Here is a 25,192-nt window from a genome sequence, read left to right as displayed (position 1 = left end):
TGTGTGTGTGTGTGTATGTATGTATGTATGTATATATACACACATAAATATACACGTGTATATATATCCCTCCCCAAAATATATAACTATATTTTTTAGTAGCAGCTGCAATTGATGATGTAGTATGTAATAAATTATGGCATACATAAGGATTATTGATTGACTTTACTTATTTCTCAAACAATTGCCCCCACTGAGTGGTTTCTGGGCAGATGTACAAAAAGAATTCATAGACAGCAAAATCTGGTATAGTTGCCAACAGTTGTCCTCACCAAGGCTTTACCCTTTTGCTCTTCCCGATGGAGGTAAGCTAATGAGGGAACCACGCAGGCACATCCTTTTATCATTCGGTGCCTGCAGCACAGAACAAGCTGAAGTGGGAGAAAAGTAAGGATGTTGTAAGAGGGGGCATTGCCAGCCATCTTCTTGTGGCTGGGTCTTGACTCCCAGTGAAGAAGATTTGAAGAAAAGGAGGGCGAGTGCATAGTTTTTCCTCAGGGGTGGTGATTTCAGCCTTGGAACTACACCAGTTTAGGGTTAGTCTCTCTGAACACCACCCCCCCCCCCCCAGTGGGTGGGGTGATGGGCAACAGATTCTATCACAGATGTCTGCTTTCATAGCTTGGTGCCTGTGCCCTATCAGTTGTAAACTATTTGAGATTTCCCCCAGCACAAGTAGAGTTGTAAGAGACCCCTGTGATGGAAAACAGGCAGTAGGCAGGGAGATGTCAGGTGACTCCCTCCATTCCATCTGCCCTGGCAAAACAGCCTTTGTTTATAAGGGGTTAAGTGGTATAAGTAGGGACCTTGGAAAACAGCAGATTTTCATGTTAGTGGACTAAACAGCCCCAAATTTTGGTGCTAACTTCTTGTTACTTGTTTGTCATAACTACTAGGTTAAATCCAAAGACTTGGGGAAGCATATCCATCGACCATATCTACCCATGTACCCACCCAACTGTTCCACCATTCATTCATTTATCCTGCATTTATGGAGTGCTTGCTATATGCTAGGCACCATGTTAGATTCTGGGCTTATATTACTGTAATTTGAACAAGGCAGGATATTAGCCTGTGAAGGGGGACTATCAAGCAGAGAGTCTGTAATGGGCCGTCTTGAGGAATAGTTCAGCATAGACACAGGGAGCAGTGGGAGCAGAGGGCAGGTGGCCGACCTACTTCAGTCTGGGGCGGGAAGCACTGTGTCCCATGAGGAAGGCTACTGCATTCTCAGTTTGCCATTTTGTCAACTGTCACAGAAATGTAGTTTCTTTCTGATTGTTTGCTAGACTTTTAAAAGTTTCTTCTCTTCCCTCACCTGCCTTTTCATCTTCTGTTAGAAACTGAAGAGCCTGGAATAAGGCGAGTAAAGGGGGTCAGGAAAGTCCTATGCCTCAACAAAGTCTGCCCAGCCTGTCTTACTCTCGAGCTTCAGGTTGCTCACACTTTGATGCTTTTTGAAAGAGCTTTGTGAATGCAAATTAAAGCCACAGTAAGATACCACTGCACACTTGGCAGACTGGCTCAGATGAAACATAGTGACAGTGCCAGATGCTGGTGAGGACGGGAATAAACTGGAGCACTCATACCTTCCTGGTGGAAATGCTGTTTAGCAGATTCTTCTAGAACTAAACATGCAACTACCATGCAACCCAAACAATGCACTCTTGGACATTTATCCCAGAGAAATAAAAACTTATTTTTACACAAAAAACTGTACACATATGTTTATATCACTTTTGTTCAGAATAACAAAAAACTGGAAACCCAGATGTTCTTTTACAGGTGAATGGTTAAATAAGTGGTGAGACATCCATAACATGGAATACTACACAGCAGTAAAAAGGAGCAAACTTTACCCTCAGCAACTTGGAGGAGTCTCCAGGGAATTACACTGAGTGAAAAAAGCCAATCCCAAAGGTTGCATACAATTCTTCAAGTAAAATTTTAGAAATGGGGAAGATGGTGGTCGTTTCCAGGGGTTAAGGATGTGGGATAAAGGGAGTGGGAAGGAGGTAGTTGCAAAAGGGCAACACAAGAGATCCTTATGGTGATAGAACTATTTACCTCCATCTGTAAAGATAAGATGTTACATATCTTTACTGTGGTGGAGACTGAACCTATACCTGTGATAAATTATATGGAACTAAACACACACACATACAAAGGAGTACAAGCAAAACTGGGAAACCTGGATAAATTTGGTGGATTGTAGCAATGTCAATATCCTCGTTGGATATGCTATGGTTTTGCAAAATATTACCATTGGGAAAAACTGGGTGAAGTGTAGGAGGGGGGATCTCTTTGTATTATTTCTTATAACTGCAGGTGAATCTACAACTATCTCAAAAATCTCAAAAGCATTGTATAGAATTAGAATTTAAATTTCTAAATTAGAAACATCACAGCCCAGTCTTAAATTAAGCTCATGTTTTGTGTACTTGATCAAAATGATTCTTTGTGCCTTCTTCTCAAGTGGCCCATAATTTCCAGTCATAATCATCACTTAATTTAAACAAACTGGGATTTTGTTGACTCTTAGGTGGATTTTTTAAAACTTGAGCTTGACATAGATTATGTGTGTGATCAAAACTGTGTATCTGCCCAGGTTGCCCCGAAAGCTTGGGGGGAAAAAGTCTTGAAGTCCTTCTGGCGAGGAATGAGAAGTCTTGTTTTTGAATAAAACATAACCCATTTTATTTTTGATTTTTGAAAAGTTAAGTAGTTCCTAGCATATTTGGTGTCAGAAGCTTAATACCTGATACTTAAGCATTTTCACTAAAGAGGTAGACAAAAGTTTGATAAATACAGAAGCACTTTTGGAGTAGATATCGGTGAAACAGGCCTCCCTAGGCCTTTGCATATGAAAATGGACTTTGAAGCACTTGGGAAAAGACCCCTTCCTCAGGCCATCCAGATGCAGCTTGTATGGGTGGGCAGGGTCACTCTTCCATTTCTAGCTCCTCTCCAGCTGCCACAACCCTGGGATCATGACCTGAGCCAAAATCAAGAGTTGGATCCTTAACTGGGGTGCCTGGGTGGCTCAGTTGGTTAAGTGTCCGACTTCAGCCCAGGTCATGATCTCACAGTTTGTGAGTTTGAGCCCTGTGTCGGGCTCTGTTCTGACAGCTCAGAGCCTGGAGCCTGCTCCAGATTCTGTGTTTCCCTCTCTCTCTGCCCCTGTCCTGATTGTGTTCTGTCTCTCCGTCTGTCTGTCTGTCTCTCTCTCTTTCTCAAAAATAAGAATAAACATTAAAAAAAAAAAAATAAAAAAAAGAGTTGGATGCCCAACTTACTGAGCCACCCAGGCACCCCCTAATTTATATAAGTTTTAAAAAAGTAGGTATTATTTTTATCTTTTTCTTTACATCACCTGTCTGCCATGGATGCCTTGACCCACTGGGGAGAATGAGTAGGTAATATGAGGGCTAGTGGAGAACATGATGGCAACGTGCTTCCTTAGAATGGTATTAAATGTGCTCTGCCTGTCCTAGATGGCAAGAGGAAGACAGTGGGGGATGAGAATTGGGGACAAACATGTGGGCCTGTACGGTAGCTTTGGTGGGCACAGTTAAATTCACCAGAGAATCTCCTTCAGCTTTTTCCAAATTGAAGCCCCTTAGTCTTTGGTTAAGTTCCCAAATGAAAGCCAAACAAACAGGCTTCTTCCAAATGGATCAAATAACGCTTAATAAAAGTGTAGCTGTGTGTATGTATGTTGCCATGTGTGCGTGGAAAAGGATTCCTGGTGGTAAAGGCTGTGGATTATGTTGGAAAAACCTTTTTTTTTTTCTCATTTGTTAAAACTACTTCCTAAAGTGGTCTTTGGCGACCTTGTTTCTTATAAATGGACTCTGCCCAAAGGTGAGTATTTGGGGGAAAATCTGAAGCAGATTTATGTAGCTGTTTTCTGTGGGCAGTAGGATGGAAAAATAGTAAAACTGAACTGCAGTTTTCTCTGATTTTCTTGGAACTTAAAAGTGGCTGACCTAGTTGCTCATTCAAAATGTTCTCTCTTGGGCTGGAGCATAGGTTTGGGAAGGGATGGTACTTTGGCAATATTTGAAAGAGTTAGCATGTAAGGATGAGATTTACAGTTTGTGGTCCACATCCGTCTTTGTTTTAAAGAATTCTTCTTCTTTTCACAAGGAGACCTATTTCAAGCATTGCCAACTTTTCAATGTGGTGTATTCCTGGAAACCATATTTTTAAATGTACACCAGAAAGACCCCGTTGTATTCCCCTCTAGGACTAGACAACTAGTATTGGTCATGTTCTTACTATGTATGCAGACACTGTGGAAAGCGTTTTACGTGCATTAAGTTAATCCTCATGAAGTACATGCCCTTATCCTAACTGTACATATGAAAAAACTGAGGCATGGAGAGATGAAGTCACTTGCCTGGGGTCACACAGGTAGTTAATGGGGATACCAGGATTTATTTGGGCAGTTGGACTTCAAAGCTTGAGTAATTAAACCCCTATAATATGTTGCCTCTCTAACAATGTTAAAACAGTATTGTGGTTTTAAGTAAGGATTTATCAGCCAGATATGACCAAGAATATGTCATAAAAGCAAAGGCATATTCATTTAGTTATTTACTGTCAGTAATTGTAAAACTTTATAATTGGATAGAACAACATTCTGATTCTCCTAAAATGCAAATGAACATGCCAATCAGATTGACTATACAAAGGTCTCAATATTGTATAAAGCAGGTAAGATACTTTTTCTGTAAACAGTAAACAATACGTTAGTAAAAATACACTGAGATATTTCGATGTAGAAATCTGGTTTGGACCTTAGAAAGCCGTTTGTGGTTTGGTTGGCTCAACTGTCTCAATGAAACACCTGAGAAATGTGTACAAATACTTTCTTTTACCTTCACGTTTGCAGGATGGTGTACGCAGGGTTCCGGGCTGGTGGTTTTCCCAACGGGCTTCTGGCTTCCATAGTGTCTTTTGAAAAGTCGGCTCAATATCTTGTTGTAGGATCCAGTGGTCTGGGTGGCTTTGGCTGAAGGCAGGAAAGTGGCTCCTTCTGGGTGGATCTGGTGGAGTTCTAGGGTAGGCAGCCGTCACTCTAGGGCTAATGTGGAAGGTCCTTCTGAAACCTGTTTGGGTTTCACTAAATCCCCAGGGCAGTGAGAATAGTTTGGTTAATGGATCAGTAAGCATTAGGCATCTATGTAGAACCTTTAATAGCAATACCCATTCACTCACTCTTTTCTCTTTTCCTCTCTGCCCTCTCCCTCTGTGTGTCTCTCACTGTGTCCCTCCCTGTCTGCAGCACAGACCCTGGATCCTGGGGGCTTACGGAATGTGGGCCTCCTGGTGTGTTCTGGGGGCCCAAGGCACGGCCATAATTTTTCTCCACACCCTCATCTCCTTCTGCGTGGCCCAGTTCCAGTCGCAGCTCCTGTCATGGCTCTGTTCTCTCTTCCTGCTCACCACACTGCGGCTGCAAGATGTGGAGGAAGTTAAGGTAAGTGTCTCTGTTTTACCCTTGAGAAGGAGAAGGCCCCTTTAGAAGTGCTCCCATTGGGTAGATGCCTTTGTTTTCAGCCAAGAGTCAATTGAAGAATCATGGTGGGGGTCCCCCTAGTGACCATATGGGGTTGATGCATGTGAATCCTGGTGTGTTGCCTTCTGGAATCTTGTCTTTTGTGTCTGACCCTGTCTTAGCCCTCTAAGGTTGCCCAGGGCTGACCTTCTACCTCTTTTCCCAGTGTGGGTAGGCATGGATGGTGCCTGATGTCATAGGAACAGAGGGTAAGGAGCAACAGGAAAAGAAAGCAATAGTCTTCTATGCATTTAACAAAAAAATCATCTGTAGAGTGCTCTACAATTTATGGGGAACTTCCACATGCCTCATCTCATGCAGTACCCATGATAGCCCCTGCAACAGATAAGGAAGGTATTTTCCTTGCACAGAAAACCTCGGGAAGTTTTGATATTCTTTCTTTAGTCATTGCGGCACTGAAAGTCTTGTGGTATCGTGGTATCCTTACTCTTGTTCACATGATCATTCATCCATTGGCTTAGGTGATAGCACTTATGCACTGTGGGTCGGCACAGTTGCAGGAAAGATGAGCCAGTGGATGACTTGGTTCCGTGTCTCTTCTAGTAGCTGTGTTTCCTACTCTTGAAACTGGAGGCAGTCATTTAACCTGAGTCTCAATTTCATCATTTTGAAAATGGAAGTAGTATGTGCTCTATCTTCCACGTGGAGTTTCTCTGAGCCTCTGATAACATGATATGTTGAGTGATTTTGTAAAAACTGTAGCATTTTGAAAATTCAGTGGCATTTCCTGTTACGCTATTTTAATTTTTCTCACCAACAGATTGGGGCGAACACTTTAAGCACATATGTCAAAATCTGGACTTGTGAGAGAAAGTAGGGTAGTGTCTCCATCTTAACAAAAGAGACTTCCCACAATGATTAACTAGGTGATCATTAAAATACATGGGTTTAAAAATAGATCTGCAATAAAAATAATTCACACCTAACTTTTTGGGGACCTGGCAAATGTACAAAACAGACTCCAATCATAATTATCATTTGTGTGGCAATAGTTAGCATCAGTTATGGATGTTGGTAGTGACTAAACATTCCATTTATTATGCAGACTAGAGGTTTGAAAAATACTGCCCAAGGGAAAGAAATGAGCAGAAGCTACTTGCTTTGGGTTTCCATGCTTTTTTATTAAAAAAAATTTTTTTTAATGTTTATTTTTGAGAGAGAGACACAGACAGAGAACGAGCAGGGGAGGGGCAGAGAGAGAGGGAGACACAGAATCGGAAGCAGGCTCCAGGCTCTGAGCTGTCAGCACAGAGCCTGAGGCGGGGCTCAAACCCATGAACCTGAGCAGATCATGACCTGAGCCAAAGTCGGATGCTTAACTGCTTAACCCACCGAGCCACTCAGGAGCCCCGGGTTTCCATGCTTTTGCACTTGCAGTTCTTCTGGTCTTTCTCAGTGGCTGCTGAAGGCTCAGACGTGCAATAGAAACTCTTCACTGGTTAGTTTTTCTGTGTAAAGTTGTAAAAGTCCTCTCATGGATCGCATTAACTATTCCTTTCTTTGTCCCCCGTTATATCTTGTCTGTATTCCCATAACTTGTTCTTCTCATTAAAAAGGCAATATATATAATGACAAATACAAAAACATAAAGATTATAAAATGATCCAAATTTTACTCCACCTAGTACTGTTAAGATTCTACTGCATTTGCTTCTTGTCTTTTATTTCATACATCTTTTAGTACGTACATGCTTGTTATGTCTTCTCTCGTGCTGCATTGTAATTATATACTTACATGCCTATCTGCTGTGTGGGAATTTAGACGCCTCGAGGGCAAGGACTATTTTTCTTGACTGTGTTTCTAAAGCTTATTTGGCAAATAGTTCTCAACTACATGTGGAGCCAAATTAACAGAAGAGCAAAAGGAAAAATATGTTGAAGACAGGAATCCCACGTGACATTTATAAGTCTCTCTTTGCCTTCAGTATTGTTGGAAGAACTGTCCAAGTATCCACTGGCTGTAGCTCATCTCCATGTCCCCCACTGGATGAATCTGATGCATATCTGGGCAAACTCTCATCACCGCACACGAGGCCTAACGCTAAGTAGATGAGCGGTGTTAGAGACGCTCTTCCGCCCACTGCTCATTAACTCCTGGTTTCCATTCCCACTGAGATTTACCTGCTGCCCAGTGGTGGAGAAACCCCCTGTATGGTACAGCTGCTCTCTCTGTGGAAGCGGTCTCCTTCCCAGGGGACCGGATGGCATCCCTCCTTGACACTCCAGAGTTGTCCTCTTCTTGTGACTTTGCAGAGAGGGTGGTACCAGACGGAGAACGAGTACTACTTGCTGCAGTTCACGCTGACCGTGCGTTGCCTGTACTACACCAGCTTCAGCCTCGAGTTCTGCTGGCAGGAGACTGAGAACAGCTTCTACTCCTTTCCCTGGCTGGTGGCCTACGTCTTCTATTACCCCGTCTTCCACAACGGGCCCATCCTCAGCTTCCCAGAGTTCATCACCCAGGTAGAGCCCGTGGGGGGACTGGATTGGTACTCCGTCCTTGTTGGCCATGGCCATCCATGAGACTCCTGAGGCTTTTCATTCTGGGGTGCCCACAAATTTAAGACACGTTTCTGTTGTGACTTCTTAGGTAACAAATGAAATACTTACGAGAAATAAGTATTTGAAATACAGATCAGCCTGTCTCTGGGGCATGTTGGCTCTAGGAACCCCCCACCCTGACTCTTCAGTGGGTGCTGGCAACCAGGATTAGTAACTGGGCACAGAAAGGAACTTAGGGGTGGGTATCCACTGCCAGAAAGTCCCAGGGAAAGACAAAAGTGGATTCTGGTGGTGGTACTTGGAAAAGTAGAAAGAGATACTATCTATGCTGTTGGTTGGAAAATATCACGTTCTCCTTTATTGTCACAAACTGCTTATGGAGAAACTGCCATCGCCTGGGAATTGTTCAGGGGGACCTAGATGAGCCAACAGAGTGCAGGTAAAGAGAGTTTCAAGGTAACAGTGTGTTTTGGCTCCAAGTGCCTGTTTCTGTCCAGGACCCAGCTTCCCTACAGCTTTATCTGAAGCTCCCATCAAGCTACCTATGTCATTCCCACCTCACTTTCCCTCCTACTTAGAAATGTTGTTCTCCTTCTATAGCTAGCCTCATGGAACATGTTCATGAAGTTAATAAAAGTTTAGTAATTGATAATACCTAAAGCCTGTGTTTCTCAAGGGACATTCCTACCTCCTGTCACCAAAACAGTCTTGATGGAGGTGAGAATATTAATACATATGTCCACATGTACATGCACACACAGTACAACTCATGTACACATAAAACATAGCACATGCACACACACACATGTACACATACACATGCCTGGAAATGGGCTCAAAGTGCAGGGCCAGCAGCAGTGTTGCATATTTCCAAAGGCGAGCATGTCCGATGCCCCCTGGAAAAATAGCAGGGTTCTTAAAAATCTTGTATTCTGTCTTAAAAAATCCCCTGAAGTTATTCTTGTACTCAAATGTGTACTTCTGCATTATAACAATAATGTACAGTTTTAAAATTGCCAGTTAAATTATTTAACTTTTTTTTCCTCCATAAGTCTTCAAGTGAAATGGATATTCCAGGCAGATACATGTTTGGCATACGGTTTCTCATACCTCAGTTTGGGTTACATAGGATCATTCTTCTGTCATGAAGTATTTGAAGATTGTGTTTGGAAATTATGTTTAAAATGATTGTGTGAAAGATAGGTGGTTAGTGATGGCAGCTGATCTTCTAGCTCCGTGGTTCCCAAAGTGTGGTCTTTGGATTAGCAGCAGGAGGAACACCTGGGAACTTGTTAGAAATGCGGATTCTTGGGCCCCGCCTCAGATCTGATTCAGACATTCTGGGGGTGGGGCCCAGCAATGGGATTTAATGGGCCTTCAGGTGATTCTGATGCCTGCTGGTGGTTGAGGGGTTGAACTGTCCTAAGTTCCTCAGTAGAGTTGGGGGCCAGAGGGTGGGGGTGACCAAGTGCAGTGTGGGTTCAGGCCCTCCAGGTTTCGTCCTGTAGGGACTCTGGTTGCATCTCTGTCTTACCCCTCTTTTTTCATTCCTTTCAAGATGGTAGCACTTGCTAAAACCAGGAAACTCAGAAGGCAAATTGAAACATTTCTGTACGATCTGGGAAGATGCATAGGAAAGTTGGTGTAGAAATGGCAAAATGTTTAGTAAGCTGCAGGACAAGTAAAAGCAGCCGAGAGGTTTCTGCAGTTACAGAAGGTCTTATGGGTCACTTACCTTCTCTGAGAGAAATGTGTCTCAAAGGGGAGCAGTTAACCAGGAAGCTAAAGCTAGTAGTGAAAGAGTTCTTTCAGGGGAGCCAAGAAGGAAGGGGCTGCACTCCCAAGAGTGGGAGGAGGAAAGCCAACTGGAAGACCTTGTAAGCAACGTTTGTGTGAGTGAATGAATAAATGTCACCTAAAATGATAATACTGACTGACAGTCATGGTTCTTAGGTGGTCAGGTCAGCGAGAGCTAGAGAATGAGGCTGTGCCACCAGGGGGCAGCGGAGCCCCATTGTGGAAACCGACTGGAAGGGCAAACTCTGGTTGGTAAAATGACAGTATTAGGCACACCCTGGGGAGAATGTATCTTTCACCCAGTTTGTTTGTGTGTAAATTGCATACACAAGATGAGGGAAGCATAGAAGAGGCATCCTCTGTGAGGTAAGGCATGTGAAATTTGCACACTGATCGTGAGCAGATAAAAATCTGCCTGTTAAGAGGTTGCAGGGCCTTGACTTGAAGGCCCTCTCAGATGGCATTTGCAGTTTCAGGAACATATGCCCTGTTTATTTTTCTTCTGTGGCTGGGGGCAGGTTAACAAGCAGAGGCACTTTCACACAAGGCTTGTTTATTCACTTAGCTTGGAGCCTGGGGTCCCCACATCTTTCCCTGAGCAGGTGGAATTGTGCAGTGGGGGAGCTGGTGTGGGGCAGGACAGTGAGTCTGAGTGTGGTAGGGCCAGGGGGGCTTTTCCTTGCTGAGGGCTGTGCTCCCCCTGCCTCCAGGGGAGCATGGTGGTTAAGAGCAAAGACCCTGGAGCCCAACCCTACTGTTACAGGGTTTGAATTCCTGCTTCTCTTTGGCTAGAGAGCATTTGGTGAATTGCTTACCTTGTTTGTGACTCAGTTTCCTTATCAGTGAAATAGGAAGAATAATAGTATCTCCCTCGTAGGATTGTTCTCAGGATCACATGATTTTGTATAGGTAACATGGCTTAATGTGTAAACACTATGAAGTATTAATGATTACTGTTATTGTTGTCATTAGCCAAAAGTGTGTGACAATTCTGGGGTAGGTTGTTGGAGGAGGTCTTGGAGAGGATGTGATTGCTGGTTGACCTGCAAGCTGAACCTAGGCAGTCAGAGCTCTTCACCCCTTCCCCTGTCCTTAGAATGTACAATTGGCCTACCATTCCCCACTAGGAGCTGTTTCTGGGACATAGACTTGAGAATAGGGTGTCATCGAGACCCTCTGGACTGAATATGTGACTGAACCTAGTTAAGGCCTCTGTATAAACTTTTAAGATTTGGTAGGCAGGTGTGGAGTTCTTGCAGCCACCCCAGCCCAGCCTTGTATAGAAGTTCCTCTGCTTATTACACTGGCCACCTACCAATCTGGAGTGGCCTGCCTCTTTCTTCTGTCTCTCCATGCCCTCTGTGTGTAGGGGCCAGTTTTAGATTCTACCCCAGGAAGCTCCCAAGGTTGTGAACTAATACAGTTCAGGCCAGAACCAAGACTCTGGGTGACCTGTCACGTAGGTGGGCACAGCAGTGGGGGATTCTGGGCAGTGGCCATTCTTGGCCTTAGAAGAGGCCAGTTGTATTGACTCTGTCTCTTCGGGAGAGAGGATGTAGGCGGTTGCCGCATGTACCGGGGTGGGCCCAGCCCTTGAGTGGCTGGGGCCTGTGAGAGCTGGGCAGGTGGGCAATGTCACAGACATGCTGCTCGGGGTTTGGGGCGGGCTCTGGCTCTAGAGGCCACCTGTTATAACACACACTGAGCACTTGCTCTCAGCCAGGCCTGGCATGTGCCAGCTTCTTCATCACCAAGGCCACAGGCGGAGAGAGATACTGTCGTTACCACTACTTTATAGATGGTAACACGGAAACAAAGAGAGGCTAAGAGAATGCAGATTGGGGTGGAAGGAGTACAGACGTGAGCCTTGCTGCCAGCTGGGCAGCCAGTCCCACAGGAGTTACAGGATGCAGTGTGGCCCGGTGGACATCTGGGTCTGGAGGTCCTCGTCCTGTGGCAGCTGCACCAGCTGTAGGTACATCTGTTGTGACAGAGACCCCTGAAAACCCCTGGCCTGATCTGGATGCCTGGGGAGGGGCAGGGCAGGGCTGATGACAGAATGCTTTGTTGGGAGTACGGGTGCAGTCTGTGACCATGGACTAGAGAGATGCTCCTCCATTACAAAGGAATAAGACACCTGGCTACAGTGCCCTTGACCCAAGGGTAGAGGTTGGAGCAGATTTGGCACAGTCGAACATTGGCTCCAGGGAAGGCTTTTGTTTGGTGCTCTTAAACATATGTATTATTAGTGTGTGAAGGAAGAGAACCTTTCATCTTTGAGAACTGTCATCTTTAATCATCAGACTATCTTTGAAAGGCTTCAATATTCCTTTTTATGCAATTTGCATGAAATGAGGTTTTAAAATATAACATGTTTTAAAATGCATTTGGCAGATGAGTTAATGTGTATTTTTTAGTGGAGTCTTAACTAAAAATTCCCATTGATAGTGGTTTCCAATGGTCTTACGGTTGGCACCCCCCGAGGTTTGAGATCTCTGAAATGAAATGCTCGCACACAGGCAAGAGAGCAGCCCTGCTCATTAGGGGAGCTGTGTATGGCATGTCTTTTATTCCTGCTGGATCGGCAAGGGACAAATGCTGAATTTTTTTAAAAGGGAGTCAACTAGACTGAAGTTACAAATGGACTGCAATCATATGACTCTAAAGAAAGATGAATAACTTTTCTTAAGTACAAGCGAATAGAAGGAAACTGGATTGTTTTCCTTCTCCTGTATTCACTTGTACGATTAAGGAATTGACATTTCTGTTACTCGGAATGAGGAGGCATCTGGCATCAAAAAGGGGGCATTGCGGAGAAGAGTCCAGCCCTTCTGGTCCAGTGGTGACACGTAATTATACCTTATTAAACCGGGTAGAGAAGTTTTGCCCTGAGGAGAATAGGTAAGCCATTATTGGGAAGCCAATCAGCCACAAAATGTACCTCATGTTTCTCCTTAATTATAGATATTTGTGTCATTTTAGACTGCACATTGTTTGGGGAAGCGAAGGCAGTCCTCTGAACTGACCTTGAACGGTGATTGCCTGGAGCTAAGAGGTGATTAGGTAGACATGTTTTCCTGACTGCCTGGCTCTGTGGGATGGGGCTGCACCCCTAGTGATGCTCTGAGACCTCAGGTGCGGGGCTGGTCTTCAGGGGACCTGTGCTAGGGTAGGCTTGCGCTTAGGGGCCTACAGGCCACGTGCAGAGAACTGCTTTTTTAGAATCTGGGGACATTTGGTTGTTTGAAGATTGTGTTCTGTCAACAATGCTTTTGAGGCCATTATCACATTCAGCCGGGGACTTGCTTCCCTCCAAGAGTGTGGCACCAAGAAAGGCCCACCTGTGCTCTGGAATGGTGTAGGTGCCTCTTCCTGTCTTAGCTCTGCTGATTGCCTTGGGTTGAACTCTTCTTCCAGCCTCCACAGACCAATGGACACTATGTTCATAATTGTTTCCTCAATTGCTGATGGTAATTAGATCAAAATGAATTTGCTTTAGAGAGCTGGAAAAGAATGAACAAAGAGGAACTCAGTACATAGGTACTGAGCAACAAGCAAGGTGGGAAGTTGAGAAATCAACAAGCAAGGTGGGAAGTTGAGAAATAAACATGGGTCTAGTGTAGGAGAGAGAGAGAGAGAGAATACTTACCCATAGAGGATTTGGGGCTGCCCAGTGGAGATCCTGAAGCTAGATGGTTTTTAGAAAGGTGAAGAAGTAGAGGACCTTGCCTCTACTTTGGTCATAAGCAGAGAGGACCAAAGTCTTCACAATATCGTGAAGTTCCATTACTTTTCCCCTCGATAATAAAAATAACCAATTGTTAAAAGCAACCCAAAAATCCTACCAAAAAGAGTACAGTCACTGTCGCCATTTTGGTATGTATCTTTCCAGTCTTTCATTATTTATACACATTGAAAAAAATAGTTTAACGGCTACATAATATATTGAGGTACACTCATGCATTTTACCAACCTCCTACTCTTGGACATTTGAGTTCTTTCCTTTTCTTCTCAATTCAATAATGTAGACATGAATGATTGGGCAGGTAGGAGTTTCTGCATTGGAGTTTTATCCATCCATTGGCCTACAGATCCATTGCGGTAGACTTTATACAGTCTTGGAGAGCATGCGTACTTATGGTATGCATTCAAATGAAAACCACGCTCAGTTTATGCCTGGTAGGGGATGTGCATTGGGTCACATAGTTCAGCTGTGGTTGCATTCGGCTGTGATCTGTATGGGTCTGCAAAGCCCTCATATGCCCAGTGTTCCTTCCTGGAAAACTCTTCCCAGGTGACCTGGTAGATCCCTCCCAGCAGTTACTGTTGGTTCTAACAAGGGAGGTTGGAATGGCTCGGCAAAATACCTTTCTAAGGTCATCTGTGGACAGGTAATGGAAAAAGGAAATTCCTGTTGGTTTGATCAATTTACATGGAAAATATTAAACCAATGAGCTTTCCTTGGTGCAGCTACCCAAGCAGATGGTGTAAGGGAGCACGCCATTCGTGCAGGTTATTGTAATGCCCCTGAGCCAGCCAGAATGTCTTCAGCTGGCTTCTTGCTGTGGGAGGACAGTTTGCGGAAGTGGTAGAATGCATTGTCAAAGTGGAATAAAAATACCCGCCCTGGTGTGCAGGTTCCCCCTCCTCTCTGACGGCACTGCCTCTCACTCCTCCTGACTGTAGCGGGACTCCTTGTGCCTTTGATGTTCAAGGAGCCTGGAAGCCAAAGAGGCCCTAGGAATGGGCCTTACCTGTTTGTGTGGTGTCTTGAGCCCAAACTGTCAAAAGCTAAATCAAGCCCATTTCTTCTGCCAGCGAATGTTTGCAGATTCTACTTCATCATTTATGCATTAAATTCACCTCTGTATTACATAGCAGGCTTCAGTCTAATAAAATCTTGGCAGAGCAAGATCCAGAAATTGACCTGCTCTCTCTTGTTTTTGTACGTTTGTCTAGTGGTGTAAGTCTGAAATTGATGGACTTCACGCAAATTTTACAAGATGCTTCTGCCTTTCAGCATCTATTATGTATTTTAAACTATTGGGCATCCCTAAGCAGCAGGCAATGGGGCAAGCAAGACCCAGAGCCTGGCTACTTTGACTCAATATGTCCACACATACTGAGTGAGCTCAGTAGTTTGTCGGTGACTCTGAACAATAAGAACTTCTTTCTCTTACCTTTGGTGTTTGGCTCTGAACTGTGTCCTAATTCTGCCCTGTAGCCAGTAGTCTGGGACGCCATGAGGGAAGAATGTGAAGAAAGGCAGTAGGAGGCACATCACTTATCAGATACTACCAATTATCCAGTGCTTTTTATATGCCAGGTGTTATACTCAGTACCTCTTCTGTGTTACCATATTTAGTCATGACAATTTTTTTTTTCACTTTATATATGAGGGAAACAAGCCTCAGGGAGATTAAGTAACCTGCTCAGGATCACACAGCCGTGTGGTTTGGGCTAGAATTGGGTCCCAGTTCTGACTGTAAAGTCCATGTTCTTAAGTGTTACACTGCACTGCCTGCCGAGCCAGAGATTTGTCCCATGTAGTGTCCCTGTTTGCGTTTATTCTGGCTGTTTCAAAAACAACTTCAGGTAAGACGACACACCCACATCTCATTTTCTCCTTGTTGCCAGGTTCTGTGTCTCATTCTCCCTTTCTCTTACCAGTCCTGTGCCCCTTCCTGACTTGGCCTTACTTTTACCAGCCTTACATGTGGGTGGGTGATGGATGAAGACAGGCCGGTGACACCTGGGCCCAAAGAGACTCCAGAGTCCTGAGGAAGAGAGACTATATCAGATCTTGCCCTCCACCCTGGCTTTTTGCAGGGCTGTTGCCAGGGATGGAGGGATGCAGAGCCCATCTTGGTTCTTGGCTAGCTTGTTGGCCCCACCCTGTTCTTACTCTGGGACAGAGTTTTCGGTCTTGGGCATGACTTTTTCACCTAAGAACAATGAATAACTAAACCAATCCTCTTTTAGTAGATATATGAATAACATTTGTGAGAAGTATGCTAGAAACATTGTCTAGGGGACTATTTGAAAGATGCAAACAATCCAGGCGCAATCTAATGACTTCTTTTGTTTTTACTTTAGATGCAGCAGCAAGAGTACTGCTCGCTGAAGTCCAGCCTTTCGGCCTTTGCCCTGGGGCTGGGTCGCCTCCTCTGCTATTGGTGGCTGGCAGAGCTGATGGTTCACCTCATGTACATGCACGCCATCTACAGCAGCGCCCCTCTCCTGAGGGCTGTCTCTTGTTGGACCTTAGGTAATTGTGGAAATGACTGTCGGGAGAACGAGCATCAAGAGTCAGCTTCAGAGTGAAGCTGGACCGGGGGCAGACGGGGTGTAGTTGCCTTGAGCAAACACTCTTTTTTTTTTTTTTTTTTTTGGTTTTTCAACCTTGTTCCTCTTGTGGCCAAGATGATGCATGTGTGAAGTGGCTGGTGGATGTGAGGGCCAGGCTTTTTGGTCTGGGAGCCGAGGATGGTAGGGATCCCTTTTCATCATGGAATCCTGCTAAGCTTGGCTGGGTCTGCATCTTCATGGTGTGGCCAGCACTGGACTTAACAGTGCGTAAGAGATGCGGGGGGTGCAGGGGCAGCCTTTGAGTCCCTGCAAAGAGGGAATGCTCCAAGACTGAGTTGTCCTGTGGTATTCTTTGTGATTCTTGTGTATGATAATAAAGAAACGAATACGAGCTTTAGAATCAGACAGACATGGGTGTGAATCTCAGCTCCACGAACCACTAGTGGGCAGCCTTTGGCAGCTTACTAAACCTCTCCATAGCTTCATCTTAGGAGATGAGCAGACTTGCTTTTGCAGGTTTTTCTTCCCCTTACGTTGATTTATTTTTGAGAGAGAGAGAGAGCGAGAGAGTACTTGCATGAGTAGGGGAGGGGCAGAGAGAGAGAGGAAACAAAGAATCCCAAGCAGGCTCCACACTGTCAGTGCAGAGCCTGATGTGGGTCTCGATCTCACAAGAGAGATCATGACCTGATCCGAAGTCAAGAATCAGACGCTTAACTGACTGAGTCACCCAGGTGCCCCTTCAGGGTTGTTTTGAGGATTAAATAGAGCCATGAAGGTGAAGGGCTTAGCTCATAGTGTCTGGTAGGTAGAATGAATGGTGTGTGCCCATGTATGTCCCTCTATTGCCCCACCCCTTTTTTTTGTCTATGCAAGTAGGTGGAATGGAAGTGATTTCCTAAGCAGGGCACAATTTCTAGTATAGGACTTGTCTGTGGAGAAACCATTGTTCTTTAGTTCTCTGGTCAAAACAGCAGAGACCATGCCCCTTTCTGAACAAAATCTCATTTCCTTGTTTGCTCTCCTTTTAAGAACTCCTGTGGTAGCTGAATTCAACCCTGTGGTCTGACCTCTAGCCTGTAGCTCCAATGGGAAATGTGTGATCTTCCAGCCAGATTAAGCCGCTCCCCACGGAGGGCAAGAGTACAAACCTGATGCCTTATCTCTTTGGTGATTTATAGATTTTTTAAAGAGTCTTGATTGTCCTTGGTATCACACGGGCTTAATAAGAATGTTTTCAAGGGAGATAAGTTTTAGGGTTGGAAAAATACTGAGTTGTTTTAATTACAGTTTCTTTATTTCCCTCAAACATATCTTTTTTTATAGTTGGAGGGTAACTAATGTAAAGTTTTAATGATCTGCTTAGACAAACAGAATAGGATTAAATGTTGACATGCTAAATCAGATCCCAGTTGTACTGTATCCAAATTAAGACACTACCAGTTTGGGTGATTCTAACTGGGAATAACAGAAAGCACAACTCAAAATGGGGTTTAAACAAGGAAAAGCTGTTATCTCGATGGTCAGCACCAGGGGCAGTAAATCCAGGGACTCTGAAAAGTCATCACTGATTCATTTGGGGATCTGTCCCTTGGCTTAAGAACTAACCAGATTCCTAGAAGCCCTTTGTTTACATCTGCAACCCATCACCTTCTGTCACCCTCTCCTGAGTTTTGGTTGTGTCATTCATTCCCTCCCCCCGCCCCCCCCCCCGTTTTTTTTTTTTTAACTGAAAAACAGAGACTTTATTTTTAGAGCAGTTTTAGGTTTATAGAAAAATGGAGAGGAAAGTACGGAGATGTCCCATGCATTCCCTGGCCCTTACACGTGCACAGCCTCCACGACTACCAACGTCTCCACTGGGGCAGTGTGTTTGTTACAGCTGATGGACCTACATCCATGCATCATTATCACCTGAAATCTATCATTTATATTAGGATTAACTTTTCTGGGTTTTGACAGATGTATAATGACATGTATCCACCACTGTAAGGTCACAGAGTAGTTTCACAGCCCTGAAAATCCTTGGTGTTCTTTCTTCTCATCCCTTCCTCCCTTCTAACCCCCAGAAACCACTGATCTTTTTATCATCTCCGTAGTTTTGCCTTTTTCAGAATGTCGTGTAATTGGAAACATACAGTATGGAGCTTTTCCAGATTGACATCTTTCACTTAGAACTATTATGCATTTAAGGTTCCTTCATGTCTTTTCATGGCATGATAGCTCATTTATTTTTAGTGCTGAATAATCCATTGTCTAGATGTACCACAGTTTGCCCACTGAAAGACCTCTTAGTTGCTTCTAAGTTTTATAATTAGGAGTAAGTGTGCTACAAACATTCGTGTGCATGTTTTTGTGGGGATACAAGTTTTAAACTCCTTTGGATAGAGACTAAGGAGTGCAATTGCTGAATTGGATGGTAAAGAGTGTATTCAGTTTTGTAAAAAACTGCCAAACTGTTTTCCAGAGTGGCTGTATCATTTTGCATTGTCACCAGCAATGAATGAGTTCCTATTACTCTGCGTTCTTGTCAGCATTTGGTGTTGTCAGTGGTTTGTATTTTGGCTACTCTAATAGCTATAGAGTAGTATTTCACTCGTTTTAATTTGCAGTTCTCCAGTGACATTTGACATAGAGCATCTTTTTCCCCATCAACAACATATCCTTTCATGATGTCTGTTAAGGTCTTTTGCCTTTTTTTAAATGGATTTTCTTTTTTTTTATTGTTTTTTAATTTTTTTTTTTTAACGTTTATTTTTATTTTTGAGACAGAGAGAGACAGAGCATGAATGGGGGAGGGGCAGAGAGAGAGGGAGACACAGAATCGGAAGCAGGCTCCAGGCTCTGAGCCATCAGCCCAGTGCCCGATGCGGGGCTCGAACTCACAGACCGTGAGATCGTGACCTGAGCTGAAGTCGGACGCTTAACCGACTGAGCCACCCAGGCGCCCCTTTTTTATTGTTGATTTTTAATGGTTCTTCGTGTACTTTAGATAACAGTCCTTTATCAGACAGATGTTTTGCAAATATTTTCTCCTAGTCTGTGGCTTGTCTTCTCATTCTATTGGCAGTGTATTTCACAGAACAATAGTTAAAAAATTCAGTAAGTTCAGCTTATCAACTCTTTCTGTCATGGATTATGCCCTTAGTGTTGTATCTAAGAAGTCATTGCCACATCCAAGGTCATCTAGATTTTCTCCTATGGTATCTTCCCGGAGTTTTATAGTTTTGCACTTTACAGTTAGATCTATACTCCATTTTCAGTTAGTTTTTGTGAAGGGTGGAAAGTCTGTGTTTAGATTTTTTTTTTCCATGTGGATGTTCCAGTACCATTTATTTATTTAGTTAGTTAGTTTTCTTTATTTTTGAGAGGCAGAGAGAGACAGAGCGCGTGTGGGGGAGGGGAAGAGAGAGACGGACATACAGAATCTGAAGCAGGCTCTAGGCTCTGAGCTGTCAGCACAGAGCCCGATGCGGGACCCGAACTCACAAACTGTGAGATCATGACCTGAGCTGAAGTCGGACGCTCAACTGACTGAGCCATCCAGGTGCCCTGCAGTACCATTTATTGAGACTAACTTTGCTCACATTGTATTGCCTTTGCTCCTTTGTTAAAGGTTGATTGCGTGTATTTATGGGGGTCTCCTCGGTTTTATTGATCTTTTTGTTCTTTTGCGGGTGTCACACTGTCCTGATTACTGTAGCTTTACAGTAAGTCTTGAAGTCAGATAGTGTCAGTCCTCTTTCAATATTGTGTTAGCTATTCTGTGTCTTTTATCTCTCCATACAAACTTTAGAATCTGTTGATATCCACAAAATAACTTGATGGGATTTTGAATTGGATTGCCTTGAATAGATCAATTAGGGAAAAACTGATATCTTGACAATATTGAATCAATGAACATGGGATACCTCTCCATTTAATTAGTTCTTTTTTGATTTGTGTAACATGTTTTATAGTTTTCCTTTTATATAACTTGTACATATTTTGTTAAATTATACCTAAATATTTTTTGTGCTAATGTATATGGTATTGTTTTTAATTTCAAATTCCATGTGTTCATTGCTGGTATCTAGGGAAGTGGTTGACTTTGGTATATTAACCTTGTATCCTGAAGCCTTGCTACTATTGCTTATTTGTTCCAGGAGGTTTTATTGTTGTTGTTGACTCTTTGGAATTTTCTACATAGACAATCATGTAACCTCCTTCCCAAAATATATGCTTTTTATTTCATTTCTTCTCTTACTGCATTAGCTGGGACTTCCAGTATGATGTTGAAAAGGAGTGATCAGAGGGGACATGCTTGCCTTTTTCCTGATCTTAATGGGGAAGCTTCTGGTTTTTCACCATTAAGTATGATGTTAGCTGTAGGTTTTTTTGCAGATGCTTTTTATTGAGTTGAGTAAATTCCCCTCTATTCCTAGTTTGCTGAGAGGTTTTATCATGAATGGGTGTTGGACTTTGTCATATGCTTCCCCCCCCCCCCCCCCCAGTCTGTTGATGTGATGGATTATATTAATCAGTTTTCAGACATTGAACCAGCCTTGCATAGTTGGGATAAATCTCACTTGTCATGGTGTATAATTGTTTTTATACATTATTGGATTTGGTTTGCTAATTCTTTTTATTACAATATTATTGACTATATTCCCTATCGTATAGTTTACCTGTGACTTATTTAGTAACTGAAATTTTGTACCTCTTGATCCTCTGATTTGCTAATATGTTGAGGATTTGTGCATCTGTGTTCATGAAGACATACTGGTCTGTAGTTTTCTTGTAATGTCTTGGTCTGAGTTTGGTATTAGGGTAATGCTGGCCTCCTAGAATGAGTTAAGAAGTATTCCCTCAAATTCTGTCTTCTGGAAGAGATTGTAGTATTGGTATACTTTCTTCCTTAAATGTTTTTTGTCTTGGAAGGTTATTAATTATTGATTCAATTAAAAAAAATTTTTTTTTAACGTTTATTTTTGAGACAGAGAGAGACAGAGCATGAATGGGGGAGGGTCAGAGAGAGGGAAACACAGAATCCGAAACAGGCTCCGGGCTCTGAGCTGTCAGCACAGGGGCCCGATGCGGGGCTCGAACTCACGGACCACGAGATCGTGACCTGAGCCAAAGTTGGTGCTCAACCGACTGAGCCACCCAGGTGCCCCTCAACTTTTTAAATAGATATAAGCCTATTCTGTTTCTTTGTGAGTTGGCAGATTGTATCTTTTAAGGAATTGGTTCTTTTTATATAAGTTATTGAATTTATGGGCATAGAGTTATTCATAATATTCCCTTATTATCCTTTTCATGTTCCTGGACTCTGTAGTGATATCTTCACTTTTATTCTCGTATTAGTAATGTATGTCTTCTCTCCTTTTTTTCTTAACCTAGCTAGCAACTTACTGATTTTATCGATCAAAGAACCAGCTTTTGGTTTTGTTGACATTTTTAAAAAAAATTTTTTTTTTTTTAACGTTTATTTATTTTTGAGACAGAGACAGAGCATGAACGGGGGAGGGGTAGAAAGAGAGGGAGGCACAGAATCGGAAGCAGGCTCCAGGCTCTGAGCCATCAGCCCAGAGCCCGACGCGGGGCTCGAGCTTGCGGACCGCGAGATCGTGACCTGAGCTAAAGTCGGACACTTAACCGACTGAGCCACCCAGGCGCCCCAGGTTTTGTTGACATTTTTGTATTAATTTCCTATTTTTAATTTCATTGATGTCTGCTCTAATTTTTATTCTTTCTTCTGCTTGCTTTGTATTTCATTTGCTCTTCTTTTTTTAGTTTCCTAAGATGGACACTTAAATTATTGATTATAGATCTTCTCTTCTAACGTATACATTTAATGTTATAAATTTCTCTCTAAGCACTGTTTGCTGCATCCCATAAATTTTGATAAATTGTATTTTCATTTTTGTTTAGTTCAAAATATGTTTTAATTTTCTCGAGATTTCTTCTGTGAACCATGTGTTATTTATAAGTGAGTTCAATCTCCAAGTATTTTCCCCAGCTATCACTAGTATTGATTTCTAGTTTAATTCCATTATAGTCTAAGAAAAGATATTGTATGATTTCTATTCTTTTAAATTTATTTAGGTGTGTTTTATAGCCCAGCATATGATCTGTCCTGGTGAATGTTCCATGTGAGCTTGAGAAGAATGTGTATTCTGTTGTTGGATGAAGTATCTATAGATGTCAATTCTGTCCAGTTGACTGATGGTACTGTTCAACTATGTCTTCACTGATTTTCTGCCTGCTGGATCTGCCCATTTTTTTTTTAATTAAAAAAAATGAAAAAAAATTTTTTTTAGTGTTTATTTTTGAGAGAGAGCAAGTGAGCGAGCAGGGGAGAGGCAGAGAGAGAGACACACACAGAATCTGAAGTAGGCTCCAGGCTCCAAGCCATTAGCATAGAGCCCAACATGGGGCTCAAACTCACAAACCGGAAGATCATGACCAGAGCCGAAGTCGGATGCCCAACCGACTGAACCACCCAAGCACCCCTGGATCTGCCCATTTCTAATAAAGGGGTGTTGAAATATCCAACTGTAATAATGAATTTGGCTGTTTCTCTTTGCAGTGCTATCAGTTTTTGCCTCATGTATTTTGATCCTCTGTTGTTCAGTACATACACATTGAGGATTATTATGTCTTCTTAAAGAAGTGACTCTTTTATTGTTATGTAGTGTCCCTCTTTATCAATGATAATTTTCTTTCCTTGGAGGTTTAATGTGTCTGAAAAGTAACCAAGCTACTGTGGCTTTCTTTTGAATAATGTTAACATGGTATATCTTTCTCTATCCCTTTGCTTGTAATCTAAATGTGTCTTTATATTTAGACCAGGTTTACTTTAGACAGTATATAGTTGGGTCTTGTTTTTTGATTCATTCTGACAATCTTTGTACTTTATTTGGTGTATTTAGACCATTGGCATTTAAAATGATTACTGATATAATTGGGTTAATAACTTCCATGTTCTTAATGTTGTCTATTCATTGCTCTTTTCTTGTTTTTTTTTGTTTTTTTTTTTTTTTTTGTTCCTATTATTGCATGTCATTCTTTTTCTGCCTTTTGTGGTTTTGAGAATTTTTATCATTACATTTTCTCTTTTTTCTTAGCATATCCGATATACTTCTTTTTAACTTTTTAGTAGTTGCTCTAGAGTTGGCAGTATACATTTACAACTAACCCAGCATCACTTTCAGGTAATACTATATCCACTTCATGGTAGTACAAGTACCTTATGACAAAATATTTCTAATTCCCCCCTCTCATCACTTGTATAATTGCTGTCATTCATTTCATGTATATAAACTGTAGTCATACATTGTTGCTTTTGTTTTGAACAGAATCTTATCTCTTAGAATAAGTAAAGATAAAATAAAAACTTATCTATCTTTGCTCTTCCTTTTCTGTGTTTTTATTTTTAAATGCTTATTTATTTTTGAAAGAGTGCACACACACATGTGCACATACACACACGTGCGCATGTGTGCAAGGGAGGGGAAGAGAGAGGGAGACAGAGGATCTTAAGTGGGCTCTTCACTGACAGCAGAGAGCCTGATGTGGGGCTCAAACCCACGAGCTGTGAGATCTTGATCTGAGCTGAAGTCAGATGCTTAACCAACTGAGCCACCCAGGTACCTCAACTCTTCCTTTTTTAAAATGTAGATGTGAGTTTCTGATCTATATTATTTTTATTTTCTCTGAAGAACTTTTTAAAACACTTATTGCAAGACAAATCTACCAGAAACAAATTCCACCATTTTTGTTTATCTGAGGAAGTCTTTATTTTTCATTCACTTTTGAAGGATTATTTTGCAGGATACAGAATTCTAGGTTGGTATTTTTTTTTCTCTCAATACTTTAAACATTATACTGTCTTCATGCTTGCATGGTTTCCAAGGAGAAGTTGGATGTCACTCTTCCCTTTGTTCCTCTACAGGTTAGGTTCCCCACCCTCCTCTGTATTTATATTTGATCTTCTGCAGTTTGAGTATGATATGCCTAGGTGTAGTTTTGGGGGACATTTATTCTGTTTGGTGTTCTGTGAGCTTCCTGGATCTTTGGTTTGGTGTCTGTCTTTAATTTGGGGGAAATTCTGGGGCACCTGGGTGGCTCATTTGGTTAAACATCCAACTCTTGTTTTCAGCTCAGGTCCTTAGCTGTATCCAGTCTGCTAATGTGCCCATTAAAGGCACTCTTCATTTCTGTTAGTATTTTTGATGTCTGGCATTTCTTTTTGATTCTTAGCATTTCCATCTTTCTGCTTACGTTACCAATCTGTTCTTGCATACTGGCTACTTTTTCCATTAGAGTTCTGAGTGTATTAATCATGGTTGTTTTAAATTCTTGATCTGATAATTCTAACATCCCTGCCATAACTGAGTCTGGTTCTGATGCTTTCTCAGTGTCTTTAAACTGTGGGGTATTGATTGATTGCTTTTTAGTATGCCTTGTAAATTTTTTGAAAGGTGGACATAATGTAGCGAGTAAAAAGAACTTCAGTAAAGGCCTTTAGTAATATAATGGTAAGGTGTTGGGAAGGGGAAGTGTTCTGTAGTTCTGTGATTAGGTCTCAGTCTTTTATAAGCCTTGTCCCTGTTCTGTGAATTTCACAAATGATTCTTTTTTTTTTTTTTTTTTTAACCCCTCAACCCTCTTAGCCTAGTGTAGGATGGCTAGAGGGGACTGGAGTTGGGTGTTTCTCGTCCCTTCATGTAGAAGACCAAAGCAGACTAGAACTGAGTATTTTCTATCTCCTGGGTTGGTTAGGCTTTGATAAAACCCCAATAGGTTAGGGTATGGTAAAATAGTTTGTCTGGAGGGCAAGCCTTGTTAAGAAGAACGGAATGCTCTGGTGTATTTCCAGATGTTTATTTTACCCCTCTCCCTGCCAGGAGCATGGGGGATTTTTCTCTAATCTCCATCCTGAGAGTGTGGTAGAACTCCTGGAAATAAAGCTCACAAAAGTGCAGGGGCCTCCCTATGACTTTATTCCCCTGTGGTT

General features: G+C 42.5%; 1 protein-coding gene across 9 annotated transcripts in view; it reads left to right on the top strand.

Annotated features, from left to right (window-relative positions):
• Positions 1–25,192, top strand: part of HHAT (hedgehog acyltransferase) — a 319,102-nt gene that overhangs the window by 71,760 nt on the left and 222,150 nt on the right. For all 9 annotated transcript variants that reach the window (XR_006199132.1, XM_042926300.1, XM_042926301.1 and 6 more), the window contains 3 exons: positions 5,291–5,485; positions 7,837–8,046; positions 15,979–16,150. Coding sequence is in view for 8 of the 9 variants with exons in the window: in XM_042926300.1 (XP_042782234.1) it covers positions 5,291–5,485; positions 7,837–8,046; positions 15,979–16,150 (577 nt within the window). In the remaining variant the exon portion in view is untranslated. The remainder of the gene's footprint in view (positions 1–5,290; positions 5,486–7,836; positions 8,047–15,978; positions 16,151–25,192) is intronic.

This window comes from Panthera leo, chromosome F3 (assembly GCF_018350215.1).
Source record: "Panthera leo isolate Ple1 chromosome F3, P.leo_Ple1_pat1.1, whole genome shotgun sequence".
NCBI lineage: Eukaryota > Metazoa > Chordata > Mammalia > Carnivora > Felidae > Panthera > Panthera leo.
The sequence above is the reverse complement of the archived record's forward strand: the minus strand, read 5'-3'. Positions and strand labels throughout refer to the sequence as shown.